The sequence below is a fragment of the Accipiter gentilis genome, chromosome 23 (genome assembly GCF_929443795.1).
Source record: "Accipiter gentilis chromosome 23, bAccGen1.1, whole genome shotgun sequence".
Lineage (NCBI taxonomy): Eukaryota > Metazoa > Chordata > Aves > Accipitriformes > Accipitridae > Astur > Astur gentilis.
The window spans coordinates 13,588,729-13,606,155 of record NC_064902.1 but is presented as its reverse complement, the minus strand read 5'-3'; the positions used below and the strand labels follow the sequence as shown (position 1 = coordinate 13,606,155).

Sequence of the window (17,427 nt, the reverse complement as noted above, 5' to 3'; positions counted from 1 at the left end):
AAGTTCAAAGCACAGCACCGTGCAGGTATCTTCCACCAAGCCTGTGTCTTCCTTCAGCCTCCGTTGGTCTGAAGTCTTAATTTGGGAGTGCAATTGGGACTGGAGGCTTTGTTAAGGAGGAATCCCCTGGCCTTCATAATGCTGCAATCCTTCTCCATCTAATTGAATGTTAACACAAGTTGGACACTGGATTTAGCAAAGCGATTGCTTTTACCGGTAAATTGAGAACGAGTAATTGAGCACAGAGCCCCAGGGAGCGGGGCTGATGCCAAGTTGCCCAACAGCCACAGACTGCAGCTTTGCTTCAGGGGCTCTCTCCTCATCCCTGGTAATTGCATTTGGCTGCATGGTGGTGTGCTGGTGCTGGCTGGGAGAGGGATGCTGGAGGGTAGGGAGAAGGACATGCAGGGTCACCCAAGGGGTGGGCAGGGAAGGCAGGATGCAGGGAGACCTGGGACACACAGAGCCCGGACACTGGGCTTTACACCCCAAATGGAGAACTGTAGATTGGGCTCTGCAGCCTCGTAGGTTTTAGGTTCATCCACAGCTTTTGGAAACCGCCCAAGGAAGGGTTTGGGCAAGGGAGCTGTGCTGGGCCTGGTGGGAACATGCCACCAGGTGGCTCTGAATCCCAGGGATCCAACCCATCTCCCTGGAAGGAGGAGGTGAAACCGGTGGCACCCAAGTGACAGCTCTGTACACAGACCCCGGCAGTCCCCGGTCCCCCGGGGGCAGCCCAGACCTGCTGCCCACCGGCTGCAGGGACCTGCATCCAGGGAGCTTGCTCTGCTCTGGCAGGCAGTGAATGCTCCTGACTGCTGTAAGATATTGGCAAGCGCTTTTCTAGGGCTCTCTCCAGAGCAGTCTAACCTTTAAAAACACACAGAGGAAACACTCAGCTAAGTGAAATAACAGGCCTTGGCATTTTCAAAGAAAGTGCTGGCGTTGTCTTTGGGTATTTCCAGTGCCCTCAGCTGTTTGGGAGGTCAAGTCTCCCTTAATTATGTGTTTCTCCATTACCTCTTCCTGTTCGCTTGGCACAGCGTGTGATGGAAGCATGAGATGTTTCTTGGAAAGGCTGTGAGGATTTCTCCGAAACATTGAACGGGCAGCAGGAGGTGGGCAGGGGACTTGGGAGATTTATTTCCACTGCAGATGGCACTGACGCTGCTGAGGAATGCTCTGTTTTGGAAGGTTTCTGTCCAGGCAGCTCCTCCTGAGACCTGGGGATCTTTTGACTTGGTAGTGATGGATTTGCATCTCTGGAGTAAGATGCTGCAGTACAGAAAAGTCCATGGGGGCAGACGTAGCGAAACTTGTCTGATTTCATTCTAACAGTCTGTATTGATCTTCTATCAAATGTGATACAGATGAGCCTTCCTTTCTCTCAAGCCAGCAGAGTTTTTCCTCCTGTTCCTTGCCTTTCACACACATCTCTGATGGAGTTTTCTGTACCTGCACCAGCTGATCCTGAAGGCATGGGAGGGCTCTGCTGGCTGCAGGAACTGGCTGGCAGCTCTCGGGATCAGAGCTGGCTCTTCCTCATTTACCACTGCTGAGCGCACTGGAGCTGGTGACCACCCCCAGGTACCCTCAGCACCATTACACTTGTTGAAGGGAGACTGTTGCTTCTGGCTGCTCTGGATGCAGTTTCTTTGCTGCTGTCCTATATCCTATTACCTCTTTCATGCTGTCCATTAAGTCCTGAAGACAGTTGACAATCTAAATGAAGATTTTATTTTTTTCCTAATAGAAATTAGGCCTCCAAATCTTTCAAAACAAATGGGGTTGGGCACGCTGAGGGAAGCTTGCCAGCATCTTCTCTTTACCCTTTGAAGGACTCGCTGTATTTAAAGATGGCTGCTTTAACAGTACAATTTCCGTGGGGTTCAGTGTGGAAACAGGAGCTATTAATCCAGGGTGCAGCTGGCTGGAGGTAGGATCTGCGTCTGTGGGTATATGTAGTCCCATGTCTGTGGATCCCAGCCCCACACCACAAAACTACTCAGCAGTGGGGGAGCAAAGGAGAAATGGGGCACCTTACGACAAGATCCTGAGAAGCTGCTTTGGTTAAAGCAAGAACTGATGGGAAGAATAACCCCTTTTGGATGACTGAGATGGAAGCAATATGCAATCCATTCAGCCTCAGGTTTGGGACATGGGGAAGGAGGCTCTCCTGGCTCAGCATGACTTATTCCATTTGGGTTTTCTGACCAGGTATTACCCTCCCTCCCTCTCTCCACCCCCTCTTGCCTTCCCTAGGTACGTACATACCTCAGGCTGCGGGCATAGCCCTCCATCCACATGAATGGAGACACAGCAGGCAAAAGAGTAGCACCCCTCCAGGGGACCCCAGGAAAAACTACCCCTACATGGATGGAAGCTTCAGTGAAGATGACTGGGACAAGCCCAGCAGGTATGAAGGGGTGGGAGGAGGCAGGGAGGTGTGTCTGCAATTGTGGGTGTCACTGCGTAGGGACAAGGGGACATGGGAATGTGATGGAGCGGCCAGAGATGTCCCCATCTCGGCATCAGGGTGCCATGGGGAGGGGTGCTGGGGTGGAGACCTGCTCTGTTGAACCCCTTCCACATTGCCAGGTTACCCTGGGTGTAGCTCTGTGCCACCTCTGCCATGGCCAGGTGACGTTTGTGTCTGGAGTTAACGCGGTCTCAGCTGCATGGACCACAGGTTCTTACCACATCTCATACTCCTGCCATGTAAAGGCTGCAGTATTTTCATAGTTCAGGTATAATTAATAGATATGGTCAGGGCTATACTTGCATGTGTTGGCCAGACTTTTTCAAGTGAGTATGCAGCTTCACAACAGCTCGATGCCACAAAGCAAAAAAGGCCAACCAAAGCTCTTGGAGTATCAGTATGAGGTTGCATGTCCAAGTCAAAATCTCCCAAAGCTGTGGCTGGACGTCTCTCTCCACCACACTTTGGCCCTGCCAACACCACAAACAAAGCCATGAACATGGTCAAGTTAATCCCCCGGCTCAGCCAGCATGGGATAAATCCTGCAACACCTCCTGAGCCCGTGGAGGAGGCTGCAGCTGCCTCTCACTTCGGGTGAAAATCCTGCTGGATCTGCCCTGGCCAGAGGCTGCCCCTTACTGTGCCACACATGGTGGAAAAGCCTTGTTGCTTCGTAACTAACCCTCCCCTTGACATCCTCCAGAGTTCCTACAGTTGTGTGTGTCGTGTTGTTACTGTCGGTTCTTTTTTTTTTTCTTTTTTTTTTTTCCTTAACTTTTGTTTGTCCAAACAAAACCCTTAGAACATCTCATGGCCATTTCCACCTATTTAAAGATGATCAAACTGGCAGGAAGGCTGGCAGCGGCGGAGACTTTGTTCTTGTTTTGCCTCTCAGCAAGAGCCAGCTCACGGAGGTCGTTGATCCCTTGTGGCCCTCCCAGCGAGGCCACCGACAACTGAAGTTAGCAAATCTGAGCACTCGAAGACCCGCGTGTCCCTAATGAGGGCTCCAAGCCCTGATGTCAAAGTGCAAGTGAAACGGTTCATGCTGCTGAGCCCTTTTTATTAGGCAGAAAAACAAAATGTCCCTAACCCTGGCTGCCTTTAGCCTGGAAAAACCTGCTGACCCAGTGGTGTGGGAGCCTGTACTGATTCATCCGCGTCCTGGATGTGTTTGTTATATTGCTGATCTGAGAGGCAAGAAACTGGTAACTGGAAGGGACGCTTGTCTCTTTGGGAACCTGGCAGCAGAGGAAGGAAATGAGTAAGGGGAAAGAATTGAAAATTCCTTTTGGGGGGAAATTTTGGTTTGTTTTTGTAAAGTCTTGCTGGGTGTTTTTTTGACCTTTCTGCCTGGTGTAAAGGCTACTGTCCTTTAAAAGCTGATGAAAGGTAGGGGGTGAATTTAAAATACAATAAGTCATGTCAGATACTGCTCTCTCCAGGCAGGCCACGATCCCACAAGGAGCAAAAGCATGTGTGTGTGTGAGTTTATACCTGCTACAGACTCCCATTTAAACCAGTGGATGAAAAGCAAAGCGTGTGCTAAAGACTTTGCAGTTAATAGAGATCTGGAAAAAGCTCTATTAATAGCCCAAGGGGTCATTATATATTTAATGGAGGCCAACCTCTCTTTGACGTGTACTCAGGTAAAATGTTTTGCCTTTGCTAAGTGGCTCCGGTGGATGACCATCCCTTCCCATCTGTGGTGCTGGTGACCATTAAGCCATGCAAAATGTGCCAGATGTTGCAGATGTGGAACCTCATCCATGCAGCTCCTGATAAGATGCATTAGGGCTGCTCTAATGTCACTGTTCCCTTGGGGTCTCTCCCCATGACACATTAGTGGGTTTATCATGACCTTGATTTAACACCGCAGAGAGTTTCCTTCAAGAGGCTCCTGTTAAGCTGAGCACTGACAGTCTGGGTTTTGCACAGAGTCTGGTGTTCAAGAAGCAGTGTCCAGTGTCACCTGCTTCTCTGGCTTGTTCAGAGGACTTCAGCATGTTTAATTGCTATTTGCTTTAGAAGTCCGAGAATGGATCCTGGCTTGTGATCAGACATAAGAGATGCTGAAACTGCCAAGGTGGGAAATTGCAGAACCTCCAGCAAGACACACTTGGTGTTCATGTTAACATGTGTTTGTACCAGCTTGAGAGAGGTTCTCTCTATCCTTACTCTCTGTTGTAGACAGAACTGGTGGCAAGGCAATCTTTACACCGCTGTAAGTGCCGTGACTGTTACATAGGAAAAAAAAAGAGACCTCCTGAAAGTAACAGCTCAGTTCCCTGGCCATCCCAAAGCAAATGAAACTCGGTTTGTATGGGTTATACATGACACTGTTGATATTGCTGGCTGTAGTGTGTTTGCTTGTCCAGCCCAGGGCAATCATTTTTATATACATCTTTGCATTTTTTACTCTCATAGATACCTAATGTATTTATCATTTTCTCACCATGTCTGTTACCCTATGTGTTTTTCTCTCTCTTCTCAGGTGTTCTGTGTCTCAGATCTGAGCTCTATCCCATCAGCCTTTGTACTAACAGTCTCTGAGGCTCCTGGTTTACCCATAATGCATCCTTTTTTCTTTCACTTCTCTATTTCACCAAAACGTCTTCCTAAACCTACAATCTTCCTACAGGCACTTTTTAATTTACCCTTTGAACTTTGACATTACTACACCAACTTAATTCTTCCTTTGAAGGACACTTGCCCCGTTAGTAAATGCATGGAGGTCTCGTATTCGGACTCTTGTATGAAAAGTTCATATTGTTTGCTTTTGTATATGAAGACTCTTCAAGTCTCTGCTTTTACTGGTGAGACACTTGCTGTAGCCTCGCGGCTTTCATCCCGCTGCAGAAGAGTGCTGACAATGTTTGGTTCCTACGTTACAACAGATACCCCAACCGCCAAAATGGCCTTGAGACCACTCACGAGGATAGTTTTTGGCGTGTTTTTGGAGAAGCTTTGGAGGATTTGGAAACATGCGGCCAGTCTGAACTTTTGAGGGAGATTGAGGTAAATCACTTTCTGAACTTGCTGCTGATCTGACTGTTTTGCTCTTGACGTAAATGTCAGACTGTTCCCCCAGATCTGTTCGTTGCCCATGGCATCCCTGTGCTGCCAACAGTGTGAAGAAGGGTTTAAGTTTAATCTGTGTCAGTGTTTGTGCTAATGGGTGGCTGTGTCTCATTAGGCAGTTGCTTGCGTGCACTTTTTCCCCAAGCTGATGACTTACCCACCAGGAGCTCCATGCTCTTTTTGCAAACTGTTGCTGACCAACGATATTCACATGGCTGTTGGCAGACCTTCCCTGTCAAACGGTAAACCCTCTTCTTGGAAAGATATTGTCTGTCCAAAGCACTTAAAGGCCAACCAAAAGGAGCCCCCCAAAACCCCATTGGGACTGAAGACTTGGCTTACTTCAAATATAGACAAGCCCAACATATATCTTGCATTCAGCTGTCACTCTGCCGGAAACTGTTTCAGTGAAATAGGTAATTGGAAGCTTTTCAGCCAGCCTTCCCCATGGAAAAATCTGAGAAAGTAATTGCTTCCTGCAGAAATAAAGGTGTTTCCTCTCTTCACAAACCACTTTCTCTTTTCTTTATCCAAAATGCTTTGGAGGTCATGTTATTGTGTCCGGTTATAGGATGAGGAGCCTGGATTTCTAAGCTGTGGGATGCAAATAAAGGCCTCCCTCGAGACTGTCGAGCAGCGGGAAGCAAACCTGCCCGGCAGGATGGGCCCCGTGCTGCTCCCCTCCCCGATTCAGCTCCCACAGCCCAAATGAAAGAGCGGGACCCCGTGAGCTCATCTGTCCCCTTGGCTTCTGGGTGCAGAGGACCGGGTAGAGCTCACTGGGTCATGCCCTCCATCACCCCCAATGGGACTGGTTTTATGCACAATTGTATATTGCTTAGGCTTCAGACAAAAATGGCAATTTCTGATTTAATTGGAGGTGGAAAAGGAAAGTCCTGTTTTCATCTATATGGTGACAAGGGACTTACTAATTGTTCTTTCCTCCTTGATCCTTAGCAACTGTAAATGGGGGAGGAAATCTCAATTAAATTTATTGTGCTGAAGCACGAAATGGTGTATTTATTATCTTAACTGCTTAAGAAAATGCTGACTTAAAAAAAAAAAACCAACACACAAAACCCCAAACCCCCAGCGAACTGTAGTTGACTGCTTAAGAGAAAGTATCCCTCTGAAATGATACATAGAAGTTTCTTTTCTGCACAATGGTTGGCATCTAAATGTAAAAGAAGGGATTTGTTGGACTACTGTGAAATGCTAGGATAGAGAAAATATCTTTCTGCCCAATCCTTTTCCTTTTCCAGGGATCCATGGTGCAGAGATGTGTGGGCTTTTGATTCATGCTGTTTTAAGGGATTGAAACTTTGACAGTTATAGCAACGCTTTTAAAAATTTAAAGAAACTTTACAAAAAGCTGAGCACCTTTAGGGTTTTGGTGTATTTAACACATTTCTGGAATATTATGGGAAGTTCTGGGGAGAAAAGGAAAGTGCTGTGTTTTTAGCAGAAGTCTGATGGGTTTCAACTCTCCTTTTATCAGATCCAAAGTACCACTGATCTGTTCCTCCCTCTCCGTGTGCCCATTGTTCCTGAGGCATGGTGTAGGATGTGCAGTGCTCACTGGGGCTTTTGCTATGTTGCAGGTTTCTAAGACTCAGCTCCTGATCTCCTATGATTTTATGACAGTCACAGGTTTTTATTTTTAATTTTAATTTTTTTTAAGATTTGACCCTCCATCCTCCACATTTGAAGACGAATAAGACTCATGCAAGATGAACCAGGATAGCCTGGAAACAGGTTCACACACAGTAGCAATCCACTTCCAGACTATGGGGTATGGGTAGAAACAGGCTTTTTCCAGTATGTCCAGTGGAGCATGTGTCCCTGCTTTGCTTTGAGGGCAGCCAAGACACGGAGAAAAATAATGTGAGACAGCCACAGGCTGGAGAAGTCCAGAATTTCCCTTTCTGCTGCTTGCACTTAACCCAAAGCACCTAGCAAATTGCTTTTGATGCTGCAAGGAGTATTTAAATACCTTGAAGATAGGAAGGAGTTGAATGCTGTTGTACTGGCTGGTTATGGTATTTGCAGTGCCTGAGGGAGGACAGTAGCACAACGTGCACAGACCTTTCTGTTCTCCTCACTGGCTCTGCAATGCTGGTGTTGGTACAGCATGGCACAGTGTCCTGGGGGGTGTTGAAGCTGCCCGAGGTCAGTGAACAAAAGTACCCTGGTTGGCCGTACCTCTGTTTGTTAATCTGCGTTTCAAGTATGTGGTAAGTCAATGTCCTTCCAGCAGGTATTTGAGTTTTGTCCAAACTCAAGCTGATTAAGTAATTTTTGTGTGAAGACCTGAAAAGTGCAAAGCTAAAAGGTTTTCTGTATTTTATCCGTCCCTATTTGGGATAACGTGGGTAGTGCTGGCATTTTCATACTACCACCAGAATTTGCTTTATCTGCCTTTGTTCCAGCTTGGAGCGAAGAGCTGGAGGGCCTTGATTAGAGATGTAGTCAGATGATATTTCCCCCGTGCACAGGAGCAATTGCTCTTTGACTTGCCATGTTTAGCATTGCAGAATTTTGCTATCTGCTCCCTACCTTTCCTTTTCTTTCTTCTACCTTTTGACATTTAATGGGACTGCAGACCCTTGGAGCCTGAACTTTGAAATGACAGTTTTCATTACACCATTTAAATGGACTCTGTGACCTGGAGCCAGTTGAGGTTCCACAGACCGGATTCTTGACTCCTTCGTTAGCTTTGATCAATGTAATCTCGTTAGTGAAAAGCATTGCCAAATAGAATAGAATCTACTTAGGGGCATCTTTTAATGTATGCCATCAAGGATGACCAGGCTTAAATACTACTTAATTTCATATTTTTAACTCAGTTTTGCTCAGTGACAGCTCCCATTTACTGACAGATAAAATCCTAATTTCTCTGCTGAATTGGCCTCAGTGGAGTCCAAGGTATTGACTTCCCTGGGCCATTGCCAGCACTCTGCAATGCCGATGGTGAGCTGCAGCCTGCAGGGGTAGGCTGGAGAGCCAGGCAGACACTGCGTCCTCTGGGACCCCCCTGGGATCGGGATGTTCATCCTTCTTGACTACCAAGAAGGTTCCTGCACAAGATACGAGGTCTGCCTGGCCCTGTTTGTGTAGAAGGGGTCATCAAAAAGCAAGGAGACGCTTCACAAATGCTTCCTTCTGAGATAAAGCTCCATGTTGGGGTGGAGGTGGAGACCACCCACCAGGTAGACCTGGCAGCAGGCTCCCGAGGTCTGAAAATGGCTTTTATAGCTAACTGAAAGAGCTTCCTGGTACTTATTTTCTGATCAGTGAGAACAGTGGTGCTGCCCGTTGTTGTCTGTGCCGCTTTTGTTGCTGGTGGTCCCTCTCCTCCTGCTGCTGGCTCAGCAGTGACTTTGTGCCCTTGCCCTGCAGGCATCCATCATGACAGGGAGCGTGCACAACCTGGGCCTAGAGGGCAGCAAGCTGCTCCTGGACTCCGTCAACCCGTCGGGACTGAGCCCGTTGAGGAAAGCTAACTCCAGCTGTGATGACGGACAGACGGAGGGCAGCAGCTCCCCTGCCAAGAAGAACGAGAGGAACCTGGACATGAAGAAGATTGAGAAGGAGATGCAGGAAATCATGTCCCCTACCCCCCTCGAGTTTCACAAGGTCTGTGCTGCCAATGGTTGGTCTGGCTGTGGCAGGGCAGTACCTCCATGGGTAAAGCTGTAGAAGCTTTGCAACCTTGTAGAAAATCTCCTTTGTTCAGAGGGTCCCTCCCAGAAAACGTTCCTTGTTAAAGCTGGCCCCCACCAAGGTCTGCAGCAAAAGTTGCCAGAGGGTCAGATTAAGACGAATGGGCCTCTTCAGAAGAATAACAGGATTTAGCTGCCATGCTTCAGCAGGGTTCAAACCTGTGCTTTGCTGTTTCCCTTTATTATATGAGATTTCCAGGTCCTTGTGTTCTGGAGTTCGTTAATTGGTGCTACAGATACAAGTGAGAGAGCTCAAAGTACGGCCCTCTGGAGACCCACTTTTCCAGTGGCACGCTCCATTCATTAGGCCACTTTTCATATAAAAAATAACTTACAATAACTTAAAAATAACTTACTTTCCCTCCCTTTCCACTCCACCCCAGCCTTTCCTGAAGGGGTGCAAATGGTAGGACTTCAGCAATGGGATACTTGTTTGAATTCAGTACCCAGCTGAATGTAGCCAGTTTAAGCATGGTGCAAGGCAACGGTAATTAGAAGAAGTAATTAACTGTAGAAGCTGCTGATGCAGAATGCAAGCAGGGAAGGGAGCTTGGAGAGGTTTCAAAAAAATTTGATTGCCTTTTTCTTTCCTAGTGTGACTTTAGAACGAAACCTGCAGTTATGGTAGCTGGAAAAAACAACTTTTTCATGTTTGATCTGCTCTCGCCCTTCAGGGCATGGCAAATGTGTCTTTAAATAAAACTCCTTTGTACCTGCAGGAGGAGAGCTGTGTAATTAGGCGTGTTACAGTGTGACTCTTCATTCTGCTGGAGCATCTGGTGTTGGCTGTGTTTGGAGATGCGGTTGAGGCCAGGTGGGCTGCTCCTCTGCATCCTCCTGGGCGCTGTCCTTCCCAAGGACCGCACATCCATGAGGCTTACCCAGCCAAGAGCACAGTGATGGAATTAGAGCCTTGCGGTAGAGATGCACTCCCAGTTCATAGGAGGCAAAGGGAGATTTTGGTGGTGTTGAGGAATCGGTTGTCCCTGGCTCCAAGTGTTATCCTGTGGCAAGATACGCTTTCAGCAGTGCACTCCTCCTTTAGATAAGGTCTAAATGTGACGTGCTGAAGGGAAGGGCGATGAGGTTACCCATTTCTTGTCCTCAGTACGTCAGCGCTTATTGATATGAATTTTCTGAAAAGACCTTGTGAATAATACGGAGAAGTTTAGATGTTCCCGCTGAGTGATGTATTAAAAATGAGCTGTCTTCACATTTGACACACTACATTGAAAATTCCCTGTGAACACGTTGATTTTGCACGTACTGTTCTGGCATACACAGAGGATGCATAGCGTAACCTGGGCCAGGGAAGGCGATGCTGCATTATTAACACTTGCTTTGTTTCTCTTTGTGTGAAATACCGCAGCTGTCTGTATGACACTGCTCACGTTTCCTTCCACATCCAAGGGAGAGAGACTGTCGTGTGGCTGGTTGTATGCTGGTCACCAAAGCGCCTCTCCATGCGATCTACCCAAGGTGATGGTGCCTGGTAAATAAGGCTCAATCTGTATTAGCTGCCCAGGCTAAGAAAATTCTGCCCAGGAGACCCAGAGCAGAATTGCTGTAGGTCTGCACACATTACCTGTGTTATTCCTATCCTGCCAACCTTGTACATCTCCTCCTTCCTCTGCTGTATTAAAACATGTGTTTTCTGTTTCTGTCCCTCCAGATGACACTCCATAAAGACCCAGAGAGTGAAGACTTTGGATTCAGTGTGTCGGATGGCCTGTTAGAAAAAGGTGTCTATGTAAATATGGTCCGTCCGGATGGGCCAGCAGATCAGTGTGGCCTCAAGCCATATGACAGAGTGCTTCAGGTAATAAATGCAAAATGCAGTTCTGGAGGCTGGGACGGAGTGAATGAGTGGCTGAGAGGAAGAGAGAAGTGAGACCCATCCATGGCAGCACTAACTTTAATGAAAGGTAATAGTTAGCCAACTAGGTGAGCTCTTAGCCACCGAGCACTCAATGAGACCTGTGTTTTATAATGAGAAATCACTAGGTAGTACCCCCAGGGGTACCCCTAGGTTACACCTATTCCAGGACACAGCCTGTCCCGGCACTGCCCTTTTTGAGCTTGGGCAGCTCAAAACAACCAAAAAGCTGTGTTGCTTCCTCTCCTCACCCTCAGTCCTTTTCCTATCATGTAAGAGGGTGGTTTTTGGATGAACTAGACTGTGTTGACCAACCAATATGTGTTCCTGTGAAGCCTCATGTGGAGTTAAGTAGTGTTCATGAAGTTCTGTGCATGCCTTTGACAACTAAAAGAGTTTTCTAGGAAACACATCCTTCGAGCAAAGTGTTTTTCATGGATATTTTTCTTTGAAGGATACTTGATCTGAAATAGCTGATGCAGAAACAGAATAAAAACTCGGGTCAAAAGCACAGTCTGTAATAAATGTGACCTGGGCATATCGGACTACCAGAGGGACAGTAAGAGCATGGTGAGTTTTTGAGATTGGAGAGGAGATTTATATGGATTTTAGTCTTGGGGCAACTCAAACAGCAACAGTGAGGAAGTGCAACCCCAATGGAAAAATTGCCACCATTTGGAAATGCAGATATTGTGACCATATTTGGACACACTCAGAAAGATGTTTAGTTTTACTAATTTCTAGGCACGGGTTGTTAGCAGTAGGATGAAAGCCAATATATTATGTACATCAGGTAACTGGAGAACTGGCAGCGCTGTGGGGAACCTTGTTTAAGCTTGTTATGGTCTCTAGCCAGTTGGCTGCTATACAATTATTCCTTCTCGGCTTCAAATAAAAGATGGTGCAAGAATGAACAAGAAGCTAGTTAGGTTCTGGGCTGCCTTTCTGTTGAATGTTGGATGTGTCGCTTTTTGCGAGTGCCAAGTGCTCTGGGAGGCGTGCCCAAAATCCTAAACAGAGCGGTGTGGAGACTTTCAACACCCCCCTTCCACACGCTGCACTGCATGGCTTACACCTACAAGAAGACAAGGCAATTGCCATCGCGTCGACGTGTGGAGTTGTGAATGAGGGATTGCAGACCTGGTACAGGCAACTCCCATCAAGACGTACAGAGATGCGTTGCTGAGGATGCTTCACCCTGCTGCTGCTGATTGTGGGCATGATCATGTGCCTGAAGGCCAGTGGAACACCTTGTCCCTGCTGTAACAGACCCTCTGCCTCTTGGCTGGATGGATTAGCCGGAGCACGGCATTGCACTAATTGCACTTCTGCACTGGAACTGCCTGGCTGGCGTAGAGCAAAGGCAGAGCAAGCTCATGGCTTATCTCTCCTTGTCCACGTGTGGTCTAGAAATTGTCCTTAGCTATTCTGCTGTAAGGAGCAGTATTGGGGTCAATCATGTGGACACCAGCTAGGGCAGGGGGACACTGCTACCATCACAGAGCCCAGCTCCGCGAACATGCAATAATGCTGGGAAAGGGTTTTGGATGAAAGGGTTGCATGGACTTATCCAGCCCTTACCCAGAGAAGGAAGCAACGCCTGGCCCCAGGGGTTATGTTTGCTCCAAAGGTGGGTGGGAAATTCCTTTCTCCATTCCTTACTTCCCCTCCCCGTGCCGTTTGCCAGCCCTCTCCATCCCGGAGCTGCCGTGGCACCAGGCCCAGGTGCTCTGGTAGCTGTAGGCAAGAGAGCTGGGGTGGTTCTTGCAGGTGACCCAGCCTAGAAATGTGCTTGAAGGTCTGCAAGAGACAGTAGTAAATGTGCTTTCACTGCTGAACCCTGCAGAGAGAATTTGCAGCCACCTTCTGAGCCCACCTGAAATGCATACAGACTCCTCTGAAATGAAGGATGTAAATGGGGAGAGGGGAAGCAGAAACTCTTCAGTATAGTTTCAATTTACTGCTGGCTGAGCTGGAAAATGGTTGGCAGAAGCCTCAGGGTCTGAGCTGTATTTGTTTTTTAGGCGCTGAGTACCCTGCATCACGAGTTTAAGGCCAATAAAAGCCATGATGGCAAAAAAGTCATGGAAAATGGCAACCTTTCTCCTACAGGCTTGAACTGGAGAACTGGTTTTGAGCCCTGCAGTGTTTAATACTTGTCATACTGCCCCAGACACCAGGGTCAGGGCTTATATGGAATCCAGACTTTTTTTCCCCCTTCCTCTACCAGTTATTGCACCATTTTTCAGCTAAGCAAGGATGTGCTCAGCCTGAAGGAGTGAACCCGCTCTGCTGTGAACCTGGAATCAGGGACCCCCGAGAGTTGTGTGTTTTCACAGGTGTGGGTTTAGCACCAACCTTGCATTTTCTGACTAATAAATATGGTCTTTCTGTTGTTCCTCCCCATGGCACATCCTAAATCCATCCCGGCAGGTAAACCGCATCCGAACGAGAGACTTTGACTGCTGTCTGGCTGTTCCCCTGATTTCGGAGGCTGGAGAAAAGCTGGACCTGGTGATTAGCCGAAACCCCTTGGCACTGGCTGCCAACGCTCCCTCGGAGGGGAACAGAGAGCTGCCGGCGCAGGCGGCCCGCAGCGCCGAGGTCAAGGCGAGCGTCCAGACGCTCTGAGCAGCGGGAGCAGAGCAGATGGTGCCCGGGGCCTCTGCTGAGCCGTTGCGGTATTTGGGGTGTTTTTCCTGTTTTTTGCACTGGCATTTGTAAACGCTGTGTGTACCATAACCTGCAAGTGGGGAGGTGGGTCTTCAGTGAGCCTGTAGACCACCAAACGTCGCTGGGAAGGTCAGTGCTGGATGCGCGTCTCGGGCCGTGGGCAGCGCCGGTGATGGGGCGAGCTGCCCACGGGAGGAAAGAGCATCCGCAGCCATCCCCCGTGGCAGGGCATCCCCTGGCACCCCGGCCGTCGGGGTGCGCAGGGTCCTGCCTCTGACATCCTCCTCAGCCTGAAGGCCTTGGCCATCTTATAAACACACATGGTGCTATTCTGTTTCTTGTTTGCTTGGTTAATCGCATACAGCAAGACTGAGACACTTTTCCTTTTCTGTTGTGCCCAGCTCCATCCTTTGAACACTCCTGATAAATCAATTTCCACAGCTCCTTGCACTCCTGGTGCAGGACTGTGGAGAGCCCTGTTTAAAAGACATTTCAAAACATGCTTGAGAGTGGCTAGATGCAATTCTTGTTCAAAAATCGGCATTTGCAGATGCCTCCCGCCAGCCCTGTCCGCAGTCCCTGCCAGGGCTGACTTGCCCTGCGGTGGGATGAGGCACCTCGTCTCGCCATCGATTCCTGTGATCGATGTGGTTACCTGTGCTGGAGTAGTTATTTCAGAGCAGAAGTACCCAAGGCTAAAGGCCTTGAATACCTGCCCAAATCCCCAGCCACCTTGTTTGTCTGGGCTTTATGGAGATCTCTTGCTTGCAAACCTGTCCTGTGCCCGCAAGTAAATAGCAGAATAGTGATCTTCCCAGGGCTGTCCCTGATGTTTTGAATTAATAAAACCTTGTCGTCTCCCGTCAGGCAGTGGCATGAGAAGCCCTTTGTTAGATGGAGGTTGTGTCCCCTGTGTCCCGCATGGGCCGGGTGGTGTGTGTGTCCATGCGGGTTCGGCTGCTCGCCCCCCGTCCGCCCACCTTCGCCTGTCGCTGGCCTCTCCGTGGCTTTGCAAGCATGATGCCCCGTGGTCGGTCCCCTCCCTCGCGACAGCCTCTAGCCCCGTGGGGAAGAGGGGCTGTGATGTTTGCAGCGGTTTCCTCATCTGCCTGCCACGTTTCACGTATTAGCACTTTATGATGACGTTCGCGTCCCGGTGGTGGCGTGAGCCTGGCGTCGCGTTCCGCGGGAAGGCTTGGGCTTGGCGGGGACGAGGAGCTCGCTCGGTCAGACACCGCATCCCCGGCGCCCGCCGCCCCCGTTCCCCACTCACCCTTTTGGTTCCTCCATCACCGCCCGTGTGCCGGTGGTGCGCGTGGGGCGTGGGATGGGTGTACGGCACGTCTTCGTTGCTTTGCTGAGCCAGGACTCGTCCCCCCGCCCCGTCTGTCCCTGAGCCACTTTGCGACTCTGTCCCTCCGTGATAGCGCAATGTGTCAGGGTGTTTCTTCCAGACACGTGCCCGGCCCCATCCAGCTATTTGTCGTTGTAGCCATTTTCTCTTCGAGTATGCAATATTCCATACCATTGCTGCCACAACTAGATAATGTGCCATAATTGATACTGTGGAGCATTGACAGTGCAGCCGAAAGTGTTTTTATATGCAATATTCTGAGCAGTGGAAGCTCACTGGGGCTTCTCATAGGTTTTTAATGAAGACTTTTATTAAAGGATTTGAAAAAAAAAAAGGAAGAAAAACTTGGTCCTTGTATCCCTTCCTATGCATTTTGAATGATATGAAATGAAATGCATTACTTAAATGTGTATTTTTATCCATATATTAGAGTGTATTCCTTGTAAAGTATTTTTATATGCTAATTTTCTTATGTATCTATGAAAGCACAATATTTAAAAGTACAGCATTTCAAAGAATATTTTAGTCCTGTTTTGGACCTATTTGTAAATCTCTGTATTTAAATGGGATTGCAATGACTTTGACTTTTTTTTTTTTAATTAAATAAAAGCAAATGAAATGCGTTTGCTTTCGTTCACGCCTCTTTTTCCTGGAGGACAACAGTGAGGCAAGACCCCGCTTCCAGCCCTTTTTTAACATGCCGGAGGACCCCCAGTTAGGAGACACCTTGAAGGGCAAGGGGGGGCACACTGGGAGGGGGGTTTGCTGCGGGGGACACTGCTTGTAGGGCTACCAGGGTAGGGCTGGAGTTGTCCCTTGCCACCGTCTGGCAACAGGACTTGGGTCGCTTCCCTCCCTGTGGACATGGAGGCACTTTTGCTGTAGCTCTTAGCGCTGAGATCTGGAGATGCTTGTGCATGGGGTTACAGCATCGCTTGCAGCTTCACTTGGCCACAGTGGAAATCTTGTTGGGTTAAACCTAGGTTGCTTCGTGACAAAACGCTGATGCAGCAAAGCACGTGGTGGCCAAGATGTGGCCGTGGCAGGTATTTGCAAAGCTATGGTTAATGCCTGGGCATGGGTTAGGAAATCACTGGAGGATGATGTGCTGGCAGGAGGTGTCCTGTCTGGTGCCCAGCACCCTGCAGCAATAATGGGTGCCTTGGGGAGCCACACGGTGGTAGCCAAATTATCCCACCTCTGAAACCAGCCATCCAAAGACATGACTGCAGCTAACCTAGAACGTAGTTCCTTGTGTCTCTATGTTGAAGTTTTCTTCCCTTTGCTCTTACAAAGGGGTTTGGGGCACCGCTACGCTCCCAGCGTGGGCAGCTCAGGCTGGGACGCTCCCTGGATAAGGCCATAGGGAATCTCTGCTCACTGGCAAGGAAAGGGTGAGTTGGGTTTTGCAACCCTTCGTGGCCAAGTGGGTAATGCAGGAGTTTTCGGAGGCTGAGCATGGTATGGAAATGCTCCTGGTTAGTCCTGGGGAATCATTGCCACATAAACAAGCCTTATCTGCCATCTCTGGCTGCCCTCCTGGGGCGCAGACTTCAGAACAAGGCCCTTCACATGTTTGGCACCGGAGACTTGCCAAAGCCACGCAGAGCCAACCGAGGCGCTGGGGCGATGGCTGGTTTAACGAGTGCCTGCGCAACGTGACCGATGGGGTTTCGGTGCGTACACCAGGTAAAAGGTTAGCACGGTGCTGCTCCCCTGGTATGCGCTGCCGGTCACCTCGTTGGGCAGCGTATCCTCCCACTAATGCCAGCTTGCTGGTGGACCTTGGATGAAGGAGCCAGCTGCGGCCGTGGCAGGTGATGGCCACCCATGGCAAGGAGATGAAACCCTTTGGTGGCAGCTCGTTGGCACTTAATGGCTTTTAAAATTATTTGTTTATTCATTTGATTTTAACCTGAGACACGTTGCAGTTGCTGGCTGTGCCGATATCAAGCTGCTCAGCCCAGGCATTGCGGGCTTTGCCAATGGGAGGAGAAATCCCCGACAAAGTCCTTGAATTGCACTTGGCAAAATAACCAACTAAGCCAAAACCCCCCAAATAAAGACAGCTGTGGGGCTAATCCTGGCCACGGGGCGCTGGAGCCTCAGCAGTGATCAGGGCCTGATGCACGAATGCTTTACTTCTCACAAATAGTAGCCACCTACATGTTGGGTTTTTTCCTTTCCCTACCTCAGATCAGGACTTAGTTAAGGAAAGGCCTCTCTGGTTTAACTTTCATCA

The 17,427-nt window shown here is 48.8% G+C and overlaps 1 protein-coding gene across 4 annotated transcripts in view; it reads left to right on the top strand.

The window, feature by feature from the left end:
- Positions 1-15,683, top strand: part of GRIP2 (glutamate receptor interacting protein 2) — a 292,459-nt gene extending 276,776 nt beyond the window's left edge. For all 4 annotated transcript variants that reach the window (XM_049827181.1, XM_049827180.1, XM_049827183.1 and 1 more), the window contains exons 20-24: positions 2,263-2,416; positions 5,377-5,497; positions 8,960-9,196; positions 10,955-11,101; positions 13,592-15,683. In XM_049827181.1, the coding sequence (XP_049683138.1) occupies positions 2,263-2,416; positions 5,377-5,497; positions 8,960-9,196; positions 10,955-11,101; positions 13,592-13,789 (857 nt within the window). In that variant the 3' untranslated portion in view covers positions 13,790-15,683. The remainder of the gene's footprint in view (positions 1-2,262; positions 2,417-5,376; positions 5,498-8,959; positions 9,197-10,954; positions 11,102-13,591) is intronic.
- The last annotated feature ends 1,744 nt before the right edge of the window (positions 15,684-17,427 follow it).